At 40.3% G+C, this 14,703-nt stretch overlaps 1 protein-coding gene and 1 pseudogene across 1 annotated transcript in view; one reads left to right on the forward strand and one right to left on the reverse strand.

Annotated features, from left to right (window-relative positions):
- LOC148039384 (uncharacterized) overlaps positions 1-11,547 on the forward strand; it is a 49,692-nt gene extending 38,145 nt beyond the window's left edge. The window contains exon 2 of the mRNA XM_087675558.1: positions 11,429-11,547. Coding sequence (XP_087531684.1) covers positions 11,429-11,457 — 29 coding nt within the window. The 3' untranslated portion in view covers positions 11,458-11,547. The remainder of the gene's footprint in view (positions 1-11,428) is intronic.
- LOC148039385 (uncharacterized) lies at positions 179-2,637 on the reverse strand (annotated as a pseudogene).
- Positions 11,548-14,703: the final 3,156 nt, after the last annotated feature.

The following is a 14,703-nucleotide window of genomic DNA, read 5'->3' on the forward strand; positions in this document are numbered from 1 at the left end:
GTCTACTTAGAATAACTGGGTAGCCCTCTTCCTTTGCTGGTATCACATACATGCCTGTTGCTACTCTTATCCCACACACAATGACTCTAATCCCTTTGGAAACTCCAACACATTTAACTGATACATTATTTGCAATCTTGGCCTTGAACTCAGACTTCCCTTGTACCTCTAAACCCAATCAATGCATCATCTTCTCACTCATCACACTGACTTGTGCTCCGCCATCTACATACACGTTGCGAATCCTTTGGCCCTTGATATAGTCCTCAAGAACTGGAAACACATCCTCTTCTTTCTTAGCCTCTACGGCTCCCATTACCTTTGAAGTACGTGTGCTTACCATTTTAGACCACTGTCACCACATTTTTGGGGACAGGTGAAGAAGCTGAGGCCATGTGAGTTTAGGCCCTTGGCTAGAAACATCTTCTACCAGATCATATGGTTCCTCCTTTGAGCCAAGTGGGAAGTCCTTAATGGTGATCTTCCTTTGTGTGCTTGCTCTCTTTTTCCTTTTCTTCTTTGAAGTGCCTTCTTCCTCAGTCTCCATGCTTGCTGAGGGTCTGGTCACCTCTTCACTGACTCGTGCTTTCTTGGTATTTGTTCTCTCAACTAGTACTACTTCGGGATCTTCCACCTTCTCTTTGCCCTTGGACTCTAGGTGGATCACATTTACTGCTCTTTTACCAGGTTCTTTAGGCAATGGTGGGATTGCAGCTGCTGCTTGTGGTGGATGCCTTAGGATTTGTGGTTGCTCAACTGGTGGTGATTGTGGTTGAACAGGGACCTGAGGTCTATCCCTTAGTGGAGTCACTTGTCTTCTAGGTCCTCTTCCTTGGCCATGCCCAAAGTACCTTCTTGGATGGGGGAAAAAATACATACCATGCCCGTCCTCTCCATAGTTCCAGCAAGTGTGGTCTTGCCTTCTTGGTGGAGGTCTTTGCACAAGTTGTGCTTCTTGCATTCTCTCTTCATTGCAGAGTGGAGGTTATGCCCTTAGACCTCATACCAGATTGATGGATAGGTCATCGAGTTGAGTGGTTACTCTCTGAAGTAACTCTAGGTGTGGATCCTCAGAGATGTTTGGGATCATTGGCGGTGGCTGCTCATTGATGAGAGGCTAATGCTCTCTTCTAGCCAAGTTTGCTTGGAATTGCAGCTTGCCATCCTTTAACTTAGCCCACTGCTTGGCTTCTTTGAAGTTCTCTCGGAACTTCCCTCTTACTTTATCGTGCAACAACAAGGACAAGCCTGCCAAAAACCTTTCTTTTTGCAAAAAAATAGGTGCCCTTTCTCCCTCTAGCAAACTAGCTTCCCATTCAGCCCAAAGCTTTAAGAACTGGGCCTCGTAATTTGAATACGATCCTAGGGTATCCTGTTACAATTGAAGCAACTTTTCCCATAGTCTCTCAGGGCTGCTGTCATTGACATACTTTGCTAGGAAGGTATCTTTTAATGTGTCCCAATCCCCTTTCCTGGCCATAGGTAGCCCTTGAAACCAGGTCTTGGCTTCATCTTTCAATACTAGACAAAAAGCTCTGAGCTTAACCTCATCTTCATCTCGCCCTGAGGCAAGGAGTGCCATTTCCAAATCGTCCAAGAAGTAGCTGGTATTCTCATGCTTTCTCCCATAGAAATTAGGAAAGGCCAACATAGTGGCTGCTAAATTTTCTCTTTCTAGGCTCTTTCTAAAGCAACACAAAGATTAGCACATCCAAGGAAACTTGATGGTGGACCCACGGTAGAATGAACGGTGCCACTAAAGCGTTTATGGCTACTAACCTAGCCTCCCTGAAAAGTCTTCTCAAGGCTGCTTCGAAGCGAAGCTTGCTGCTCACAAAGATGTGGATCCTTTGATGTGCAGATGGGTTGAACGGCCCTCAAATGTCCCTAGCACTCATAGCAAGACATACACATATACATCAAACGAGTTCTCATACATCATAAACGCGATAATTACTGGGTGGGGTGCATCCATTACCTCACTCAAAGCTGTTGAACCAAACAGAAAAAAAATTCTTTGCATGAAATGAATTTTCCTACTTATGATAACCCAAACATTAATTTGTTGAGTTAAATGGAAACGGTTAAAAACAAGACCGTCTGGGGGGCCTAGATTGTTCATAACAAACAAATGATGAAAAGTACAAAAGAAATGAAGTACAAGATGATCAGAAATCCTAAATCAAGAGCAAGGTAGGGGTAATTGAGTATCATCATAATCTCGTCCCCCTGATGGAACTCCTGTATAGTGTCATTGACGATGTCTACCTCTCCCTCAGACTCGAAGGAGTAGCCCCTGACAAGCAGATTCAGCCCCGCATGCAACTCCGGGATGAGGCTATAAGTACTGATGAGATCGGTCTCGTACTCGAGAAGATCGAGGACCAGCTGGAGGTATGGCTTGCCCACTCTCCACGCATCAATGACTAGTTGCAAGAAATCATCAAAGGTGATCTTAACTGCTCTTTCTCTCTTTCCTTCACGCTCCACCCAGGGACCCCTGTTGATATAAGGTAACACGAACTCTATTGCCTCCCAGTGGGATGGGGTGATGCGTACATGCTCACGTTGCGCGGAGAAAAAATGATTTAATTGAAAGCTGTGAATTCTTACCTCATCAACCAGGTGGAAGTGCATAGTTAATGAGATGAGATTCAACTCATCCCTCTTCCTCAAGTGCAGTAGGTGTACATGAAGTGTCATGCCAATGATATACACAACTTTTGTTTCAGAAACTTTTTCTACAATGATGCCTTGGGGACCCTCAGGAGACAGTTCATGAAAAAAGTGTGCAATAGAATACAAGCTAGGTAGGCACCAATTGATGTGCTTGACTCTACATTTAGGCTTAACACACAGGGGAAGGCTTAAAGGGAGGGGGTGTCATTGGGCATAGCTTCTGGGCCCACTCCTTACGGTATTCCCTTGCGGTAGGGCGGCACTTTGCGGCCACACCACTAACGGTTTGTGGTGCCTGAGAAAACTAATGTTAGACTCTCACATGCACTGTGAAATTGACATGGAATTTAAAATCAATCAATGAAAAGAACTCAATTAAACTTGTGAAGAACAAGGTGCCTATAAATGGAATAGGCAATTGCAATGTGAAGTAACAATGCTAGTGCTCTAAACGTGGCATAAAATCAACACCGAAGCTTACAAAGCCATCCTCAGTGGGGGCACCAAGAAATGAGACCGGCAACGAATGCACAATTGGGTTGCCTCAGGGCTCGTGTGCACTCACGTGCTGGGTCATTCGGGGTAAGCAAATGGGGCACCACCTTGTTTTATGCAAAACAAGGAAACAAGGGAAAACTAAAACTCATTGTGTGGCTAGTGACGGAGCCTAATGCTGCAATCTAAATCCTGCCACTATGGATGCAATGTGCTAGGTCTTGGCTGCTATCAACATCAATTTAAAAAAAATGGGAATCACATAGGCACATACACAATTCTATGAGTCCATAGATGATAGTATCATGAAGAGAACACGCCTTAAGAGAAATGGGGCTCCTGCAAGAAGAGATTAGACTCAAATCACCATGCTTGGCATTCAAGGGGCACCGATTTGAGAGAACCAAGTTCCAATTAAACCTAGATTTATCTTAGTGTTTTGGCACTAGGGAAAGATGTGTGCTAGGTCTTGACTGCCATCAACCGGCCCACAAGACTTAGGATTACAAACCACAGAGCTTCCTTTGCAAGAATAGTATCCTCAAATCACCAAATCGCCTTTGCATATGCAGATACACATTGCCCTACAATTAGAATTAGAATTTGTGGTAGGGGAAACAAAGGGCAATCATAGTACAATCCAAATGGGGTTATCACAAGGGATTCTGCAATGATCAAAATCCTTCCACAATTGAAAATTGGATCATCCAAAATAAAACATTGAAAACAACCACTTGAGAGAATTTCAATGAGATTACCATAGATTAATTGCAAAAAAATCGAGGAATTGGAGACACTTCCAATGACAAAGGGGGAGTAGACGGCCTCCTCTCCATAACAACTTCACCAGGATTAGATACAATGAAACAAAGCACACAACCGGTGGCACGGGAAGAGATGGATCAACCCTAAGTGCTACGCACCTAGCCAAGGCCCCCAACCCAACGCTTGTAGCACAAGCTCCTTTCACAAACTCCACACACAGAACTCTCACAACTACTAATTCTTGCTCGACGCTCTTAGAATGCTAAGCAACTCTTCGGATACTCACCAATTCTTACCCTTGGAGGGGGGGTATGGCTCCTTCTATAGGGCACAAGATCATTACATTAGCCAAATTATTCAATTAGGGTGGCTAACCCTGGCTTAGAAGGCTTATACAATGCGAGAGTGAGGGGGGGTAAGCTTTGATTAGGCCAGTTAAGAAATCTTTTTAAGTGGCTACTTCATCTTGTCAGTCGATTCACCATCCTACACTCTCCATTGGCTGCAATTCAATCCTCCAATAGGTGTAGGATGGGGGGTAGAGTTGATTTATGAAATAAAAATAGGGCACTTATCTTATGAAAGATAGAGAAAAGGGGGGGAAGAGATGGTGAGGGGAGCTCTCTGTGTAGAGATGAAGAAGAGAGACTTGATTTTGATTTTGATTTTTTGTGTGTGTGTGTGTGTACAAATTAGAGTGTGTGTGAGGAAAAAGGGGAAGAGTGAGCCGCTCAAAAAAAGGCCAAAATGTGCATCATTAGACTTTTTGATTTTTTTGCATGTGCATGTGGTAGTCTAGGGAGGTGGGATAGTGGATAATTTATTTAATCTAGTAGGCATAGGCTAAAATAAAATTAAAAGGGAATCTCTAGTGGAAATAAGGAGGAGCTAACCAGTGAAGAAGAAGCTTACAAAAATGTGTAAGTAATTGGGCCCCTCTTGTAAGAGCCATGCATGCAAGCAATCATTGATTATAAGAGATTCATCCATTAGTGACTTGCCATGTGGAAACTCTTTCTTTTTTGAGACTCACCTTGGAGGAAAAGAAATTGGAGCCTTAAAGGCTAGAGAGAGAGTGAAGACAACCTTTTGCCCAAGCTTGACCACACTTTTGAAAAAGGGAAAAGAGAGAGAATGTAGCTTTTCAGCCATCTAGAGAGAAGAGAAGAAATGCGCATTTCTTTCTTGGGGCTCCATGTGTGAGGCTTGGTTCCTTTTGAGATGGATAGGCCCTTGTTCATATGGTTTAGCCTTTGGCTTTGGTGGTTGCCTTCATGTATGCCTACATGCACACATGCACATATTATTTGATCATTGATTGGCCCTTCATGCATGGCCATGTGCTTTTCTTCCATGCCCATGTGGCCTAAGCCCCCGTTCACACAGTGTATGCCTTCTTCATGGCACATAATCTTGTACACATGATACATGCCCTCCATCTTTGATGTAGCGTCATGCATGGATTACATGCATGTAATGTATGCATGCACTCATGGTTCTTGACCCCAGGATGATGTCATTCTTTGCTTAGCACCCATTCACACCTGCAAGTGCAATCCTCCAGTCCCCATCTAAGAGTTGCTTCATATGCCTTTGCCTAAGGACGGATCCCTTTGCATAGCTAGTCCCATAGTAGCTCATTATTTTTAGGATAATACTTAAGATAATGAAAGCATAATTAAGATAATTAAGGGATAATTATGTACAAAAAGCTTAAATTAATACCAATAACGGGGGTTCTCAGAATCCCATATCACTACCAAGTTATGTTTTAATGCTACTATGAAGGAAATGATGCAATGATGTTTTCCCATAGCCTATATCATAGATTAGCCATAATCATACATATTGTGTATGCTTGCGTGAGAGTGCTAATGATATAGGACTAGGGAAAAGCATGCCCAATTTCCTAGTAACAAAGAACTAAAAGAACTTGTGCTAAGGATATGTTAATAAAGGGTAAATAAGGTTGATGGTTCTTTTATCTATGTTGCAAAAACTTAAAGAGATGAGAGATTGAACACCATTACATCTAGAGTGGGTACAATTGAAGTGCGGAAATGTATATACAACTTGTCTTCACTTTTAAGGTTGGTATCAAATAAGAATAATGACAATACAAATCCATACACTTGTACATGAAGTAGTTATGGCCGGGGTGGTAAACATGCAATGGATGTTTTATCTTGAATGGTTCATGAAGGTCTTGAAGGGTTTTGTTCATCAAAAGGCCAGACCTAAGGCAAGCATGGCATAGAGTTGGTTGGTACAAGAATCCTATGTTTGGACATCTGAATATCTTGGACGTGTTGATAAAAACATGCCAATGCTTTAGAGCACTAAGGATGATGAAAGATTGATTGATGAAATGCGTTAAGACAAGGGATTATGTTCTCGCTTGACGGATGATACAAGGGAGAAGATACAATCTTATTGCATTGCAAACTCCATTGTCATGGACAAATGGCGTGACCGATGTGCGGAGGCAAGAGCAATTGATGGTAGTTTGCGTGTTATGCCTTTGCAATCATGGGTTCTCAAGGCCATGCTAGCAACAAAGAGCAATGATGAGATGGTAAGCACTGAGAAAATGGACAATGCTTATGATGGTGACTAGCATGTGAGTGGCTTTTTTCAATTTTGGTTGTCACAAGTGCTAGAAATATGAGTGTTACTAATGCTTTCATCTTTGTTTTCTACCTAAAGGCTGATAAATTGGAGGCAATTTTGTCTTGAGCACGTCATTTTTGTGTACACCACATTAATCAACACCCTAGCACATATGATAGCGGGGTGTAGGGAGTGGTCAATTGGAAAAGTTCACATACTATGGACACATCCACAAAATACTCAAAGTCTCATATTATTCCTTTGAAATACATATCCTGGATGTGACATGGTACAAGGCTATGAAAGGGGCTCATTGACCTTCCATAAAAGTGGCCTAGAAAGGCTTTGTAGTGGTGGATAGTAAATGATTGTGGAACAATCATACTAATACTTTTGTCTTCCCCAACCAATGTGATCAAGTACATGTACATACACCTTTTAATGTAGCCCATATCCATTTTAATTTGTGATCTTAATCTATTATTTACATATTTTTAGGTATTTGACTATCCCATGCATGGTCATTTAAATTGGATATACGTTATTGATGTTGCACCTCAAACACATTGAGTACTTCAAGACATGGATGATTTATCCTCCATTGATGAGATAAACAGGAGATTGCATGATAGTGATGAGAGTTCTAAAGAGGAAGGGTCATCCACACAAGAGGAGACAAGCTACTACAATTCTACATTGACAAGTGGATCTTCATCAAGTGATTCTAGTGCTAAAGGTGTGTTCTTGGAGACCAAGGAATTGGATACAATGGTATCACCGCATGTTGATGGCGATGTACCACCATATATCACAATATAAGTGGACTACACCTAGAAGCTATTTTGGAAACAGATCGTGACACTACACCATATGAAGGCCTTTTCGGGGGGGAAATCAAGGGGGTTGCATGTATTTTTAGGATTAAAAACAATGTTTGCGGTTCTGGCAAAACCCTCGGGAAAAACTTTGGTCCCATATCCCCAATATAACCCTGAAAAACCCTCGATAAACCCCCTAGAGATTTTTGAGGGTTTTATTGGGGGTTTCACAAAATTAAGCAACTACTAGGGGTATTTCCAAGGGTTTATAGGAAAATGTTACTAGGGTTTTGCATAGAATTTCTTTTGGGCAGAATGTGGTGAGTTGTATAACCCATCACATTCTACCCATATATTGGCTATATATATGCCATCAAATAACAAAAGATAATACATTTTCAAAAACAATACACTTGCAAATAGACAAAAATGACAATTGTATTCAAAATTTGTGTATGCTTATAATTTCATAGACCATATGGGGATACAAAATCCATATGGTTAGCAAAAATGTGGTTAGGCAAACAAAATCTATATGGTTATTTACACTTAAAGCCTAGTCAAAGTTAGAGACTTCATCCCTTTGAAGAGGTGAAGAGCATCCGGCTTAAGCCTTGTGTAGGAATTAGTATGCATACAAAATCTTGTTTCATTGCAACCTTGCCGCCGCTACTCAGGTGGATGGTTTGGCTACTCACTTGTTGCACATGTGCTCATACTTGTTGCTTGAACAAGTTAGGGTTATCGTCCCTCTCATTGGCAATTTGTTGCCACATTGCGTTGTCTAGCCAATTTGGCTTGGGATGCCCTTCCTTGTACTTGTCTTGGGCTTCTAAGTGTCGATGCCCAAGGAGGTTTCCCACGTACGCAAGCATCCATTTATCATTGAATTAGGCTTCCTTGCAGGGCTATGGGAACTCTTTGTCGACATAGGATATAAAGAAATTCTTCCTATCACAATTGATGTGTTTCCAATTGATGAGGAGGTCATAGCAAAATATGTTCATTGAACATGAACATACAAAGCCCATGATTGCCTTGTAATCATCGTTTAAAACTATCAAGCCATCATAAGCTTTCAAATAAGAAGGCCCTTCTGGCATTTTGTAACTGTATGTGTAGTGATGACAAGGTGCCATCTACACATATTGATACGTATAAATATATGTATTTGAGAATATGTGAGTGTGTTGTCTATGTGTATACATATGTGCATGCACATACACGTACACACAATTAATGTATCTGTGTGCATAGACACTAATTAGTGTGTATGCACACAAACATGCAAACTAATTGTGTGTATGTGTGTGCATACACACTAACTAGTGTGTATGCACACTAACATACAAACAATTGGTGTGCTTGCATGTGCATACATACTAATTAGTGTGTATGCACACACATACACACAATTAGTGTCTACACACACACATACACACTTATTGTATGTGAGTGCATACACATTAATTAGTGTCTATGCACACTAACATACACACCAATTGTGTGTATGTGTGTGCATACTTACTAAATAGTGTGTACATACACACAATTAGTATGTATGCACACTAACATACACACCAAATAGTGTGTATGTGTGTATTTGTGTGTTTGGTGTGTGTATGTGTGTGTTTAGTATGTGTGCATGCATATCTGTGTGTGGTGAGAGAAGAGAGAGAGAGAGAGAGAGAGAGAGAGAGAGAGAGAGAGAGAGAGAGAGAGAGAGAGAGAGAGAGAGAGAGAGAGAGAGAGAGAGAGAGAGAGAGAGAGAGAGAGAGAGAGAGAGAGAAGAAGAAGAGAGGGGCATACTTGGAAAGATGGAATGAGGGTGTAGGAGGTGGGTGGGTGTTGCAGATCTACCCCCAAATGCTTTTTGTATTTCTTCGTAGCCGTGTGTGTGAAGATGAAGTGAAAAAGAGGAGAAAAATTTAGGGTTCTTTTAAAAAGCATGTCCCCGGTAAAACCCTTGGTACATGCCCCGGAAAAACCCCTAGTAATCGCTGGGGTTTTATTGGGGGTTTATCGGCGGGGGGTTTTTAGGGGTTTTATCGGGGCATGTACCGGGGGGTTTTACGGAGATTGCGGCAAATTACAAAAATGCCACCCTTGGTAACAAGCTCATATGTTGTAGTATGATGATCTTTACGAAGATGTCACATCTTCTCCAATATAAATTTAGAACATTGTAAAAGGGATTGTGTCTATCTACTCCTCAACATATTTTGTAACTTGCCCTTACTCTTCAACATGAAACTTTCTCTTAATGTTTAGGTCTTTGGTGGACATGCATATGCTACTCACATGCATATGCACACGCATGCACACACACACACACACATGATGATCTTTACACAGATACATAAACACACATATACTTGCATATGCATACACACACAAACCCTAAATGATAAACCCTAAACCCTTACACATATGTTTCGAAAATATATCATGATGATCTTTACGTGGTTACATAAACACACGCACATACCCTAAACCCTAAACCTGAAACTAGAAGTTGTTTTGGAAATAGATCATGATGATCTTTACAAACATACATAAACACATGCATACTCACATATGCATGCACACACAAACCCTAAACCCTAAACACATATTTTTTGAAAACAGATCATGATGATCTTTACATGAATACATAAACACACACATAAACCCTAAACCTAGAAGTTGTTTTGGAAACAGATCATGATGATCTTTATGTAGTAAACACACACACATACCCTAAACCTAGAAATTGGGGTGGGGGGGGCAAGGATACAACCCCATGCTGATGTGTGTGAGGGCAAGCCAATTTGTGTGTGTGTGTGTGTGTGCGTGTGTGTGTTTACTGCCAATAGTACCAATGTTATGTGTAGAGGAAACAAAAACTACCATGAACCTATCTCCATGTTTTTTGAATTTGTCAAAATAGAGGAGCTCAAGTTGTGCAACATTCATGTCGTGCAGATAGGTAGAGTGAGAGAGAGAGGGAGAGAGGGAGAGAGAAGGGTGAAGAGAGGAAGAGGGAGAGTGAGAGTGAGAGAGAGAGAAAGGTGAAGAGAGGGATAGAGGGTAGGACATGGGTTGTAGTTTTGATGTGTGTACATTGTGCCAATGTATGTAGACACAATGAGTACACATTCCTGCACTAGTTCATGAGATAGCACAAGGTTGAGGAGCTCCACAGAGTCTCGTATCTCTAGGTATTCTGATAAAGAATTACTAGAAGAGATATGATGTCGCATGCTTCAACCAACTAGCAAAAGTCATTGATATGACAATGATCATGAGTCTTTTGGGTCACATTCTTGTTGGGTCATTGAGAAGCACCACTCCCTGTGCTCACGGTGTTTACCGAAAGACACGAGTTGTGCAAGATGTTGTGGAGGTGGTGGCGGCAAGTGTTCAAAGACAAGTCGATCTTGTAAACTGCCAAGGTATCCAACAAGTGTGCAATGCAATCTAGTTACATAATCATAGCAGATGATGTCAAAGTATGGGAGGCCTATTCAACATAGTCCACTTTTGTAGTCATAGGAGACAACACCTGCAAATACATCATGACAGGGTACGTACTATGTAGGGAGCTCATAGGGTCCCCCTTACTACTATCCAAGGAGCACATAGGGGACACCTATGGAGACACCATCGTTTGGCATTACTTTTGATGTTAAACCACTAGATATGCCTAAGATGTATGTTTGTTGCACATGTTCTCTTTCAATGTTAGCACAATGTGTGCATAATCTTATACTAAGTGTGCATAATTGTGAGTACATCTTGCTTAGTTTTACTTGTAGCAAGACATACTATGACCTTGATGAAGAGGGATGGATCTTGGCTGATAGTAGGGAAAGTATGTAACTATCAGATCTCAAAGGTTTAATAGCTGTACAGATGCTCAAACATATGTTTACAAACTAGAAAAAAGTTCCCATTGAGGAAAACACGGTTCTACAAAGTATATTGCACAAGAGGTACGTCAAGTGTAACTTTTTTTTCTTTGCTTACATCAGGTTTCTTGTGTACGCTAGTATGAGTTGTCTTTGTTGTGTATGGTGTAGGTTTCCAAATCCACCAGGCTATGTTGTGAGAGAAGAACTTTTTCTCTCTTACATGGGCAAGATCTTGCAATCAAAGTGTGCAAACATTATAAAAGCAATCAAGAATACTTATAGGAAACCCTCTTGGTGTATGAAGGTGGTTTGGGAGGAGGTAAAAGCATGGCATCAAAAGAATGAGAGTAAGTGGCCCCAGCAACGCGAGGCACAACAAGTGCAAATGCAAAGTCAAGGCACTCACAGGATGGGAAGCAAAGGTAGATCTTGCTTCAAGGCATATTTCATAAGTATTTTATGTCCCACATCATGGGTGTATATGATTTTAATATTGGATTTACACTTACGTTGTGGTTTGCTTGTGTGTTGTGTGTGCAGAGAGAAGCTGTTGGTTTGCTTTCCCATAGATGACGAGATAAAGAGAGGGAGGGAGATTGGGACAAGTGCCTATCTGGAGGAGATTGCATCTCAGGGCACCCAAGTAAATAGGGTGGACATCCATCAAGTGATAATATTCTATGTTTTGTTGCTTGTAATGACCACAATAGTTTAGTCACTTCTTAGATCAATGTTTTATGATATGTTGTAGGTGCAAGTTATGCAAATCTTCACCACTATTTTTTATTTGATGTAAGTTGGTTTTAATTACAATGAAAATGTGGATTCAAGAACCCACATGGAAAGATAGAGAGCAAAAGAAAGTATAGAGAGTGAATGGGAGTGTGTGTTAAATGTTTACATAAATGCATATGTATCATGTAAGTTGTATATGTATGGTCCACCTCTTCTTGCATCTTCTTAAATATCTTTTATCTAATTGCAGGACCCACCTCTTCTCTCTCAGACAAGTGAATATCTAGGAGAGGCCTCAGACGTTGCACAATGATATAGTGATGACGATGAGGATGAGGATGACTCAAACAAGTATATTTTCTGTATAGGATTAAGAGAATTTATATTTCCTATACTTGTAGACTTTTTAGTATACTCCTTGTTTGATAATGAGTATTTTGCTTTGTTTATCAACTTGTAGTATGTTTTGATATTGCAAACATGCTTTTGTATTGTTCAACAATGTTTTCGATCAATAGTTGAGTTGATTACATTTTTAACCATGTATTCATGCAAGCAATATGTGTATGTGTGTGTATATGAGTAGTGCAATTGTAAGTCCATTTGCATATGTATATAAATGAAGTGCAGATCCACTAAACAATGGGCAAAAAAACACCATTGAATTAAGAGGAAAAAAAAACCTTGCTCACACTGGTAATACCGGTGCAAGTACAAAAATATGGTATCCCATATGTGTGGGTAACACTACCGGTCGAGTAAGATATGGTATAGCTAAGAAGTGTTGGTATTACCAACACTTTTAAAATTTTGGGTAGCACAGTACTACCAACATTGAATGGTTACGACATAGATATTGACACCTGACACTCCAACTTTTACTCGATTTTAGAGTATTTACCGGTGCTTTGAGTGCCAATATTCATAGGATATGTTGTAGTGGAGGTTTGATTTTTTTAAAAAAAGTACCAGCTAAGGTTTTGATCTTGGTTATTTACACACCCACCCAAATTCTTTAACAACTATTAATACAAAATCCTTGGTGTATAAAGAGGTTTAATATTATAGTAGAGCAATCTCTAGCAACAATATTTTTGGCACGAGAGAGAGAGAGAGAGAGAGAGAGAGAGAGAGAGAGAGAGAGAGAGAGAGAGAGAGAGAGAGAGAGAGAGAGAGAGAGAGAGAGAGAGAGAGAGAGAGAGAGAGAGAGAGAGAGAGAGAGAGAGAGAGAGAGAGAGAGAGAGAGAGAGAGAGAGAGAGAGAGAGAGAGAGAGAGAGAGAGTTAAAAGCTTTAAGGATATGAATTGAAATACTAAAGCTCTTAATGATCATAAGAGTTGGCCAAAATGAGACCATATACATCATTCTTTGATACTAATTTTTATATCTAGGATTTGGATTAGCCATGGTTGAAGATTTCAATAATATTTCAATAATAACATGCAACCATTATCCATCTCTCCTTAGAGTAAAACCTGGAGAGTTTTTCAAACACTTGCATCCTAATGATTATAGTTATAATGAAATACCCTTGGGAGAATGTTATCACATGGATGTCTTGGTTTGGAATCATATAAGAAATAGTATGCTTTTTTGTATATTGAAGGAAAGAAAGAGTGATGTGTATGGGAGTGATGGTATCAGTATACTCAATGATTTTTAGGCTAAGAGCGAGATGTTTGCATTCCAAGATCTCTCTTCAATGGAGGATGCTTTGGAGGAGAAGAGACAATTACTCCTCTTACATGGGAAGGCTGTTGAAGAGTAAACATCAAAATGGCAAAGCAAACAACTCTAGCCCCTATCCTCTAGGTAAGTTAAGCTATCTCCCGTGACCAAGGTTGATTCTTGGTGGTTGTCTTTCCCCCCTTTTGGGTATACATAAAAATATGAGATGCCCATCAAAAAATAAATTCAAACTTGAATGAAACTATAGAAGATATGAAAGATATGAAAATTTTGCAAGACAACCCTACTCGCCAAAAATCAACAATGCACATGAGGATTGTGATTGTATGGTAAGGTGGAAAATTAGGCCTTGGGTATAGGTGTGCTCATTGTGGTTGGAAACCTAGTGCAGCTCACCAACTTGTGACTCATCCCTCAATATATTATTGACCTCCAAGTGCATGTTCATCCATATGATTGAAGATTTCAATCACCTTTTGATGAGGTCAAGACAACTTTTTCGTGTATGAAGTTGGATGCAAGCTTTGTGGGTGTGCAAAAAACCCAATGGAAAGTTGGTTCTTCCAAAAGCACCTTGGGTCTTAAATAATGACGAGACAAAACAAGTGAATACAACCATCTCTAAATTTTGCACACCCACAAGTTGCATGCATTGTCTAAAAGGAGCATTCACTAAGGATGATAAGTTAAGTGGGCTTAAATCTCATGATTGGCATAAATTTTTATAGTTCATGATCCCTATGGCTATCAAAGATTGTCTCAATAGTGACATTAGAGAGACTATCTACAAGATTAGCTCATTGGTGCATTGGATCAACTCAAAATAGATAAGAAAAGACACTTTAGAGACATCTCGCTTTAATGCCATAGAGGCAATTTGCATGGCAGAGAAGTACTTTTCCACAAGTGTACTAACCATCTAGATGCACCTCCTAGTTCATGTTGTGGATGAGGTGGCAATAGCATAGACCATCCATTCTCGATGGATGTTTTTTGAGAGAGATTTGTGAAGGTGCTAA

This window comes from Lygodium microphyllum, chromosome 3 (assembly GCF_053477565.2).
Source record: "Lygodium microphyllum isolate KBCC chromosome 3, Lygodium_microphyllum_v1.1.10, whole genome shotgun sequence".
Classification (NCBI taxonomy): domain Eukaryota; kingdom Viridiplantae; phylum Streptophyta; class Polypodiopsida; order Schizaeales; family Lygodiaceae; genus Lygodium; species Lygodium microphyllum.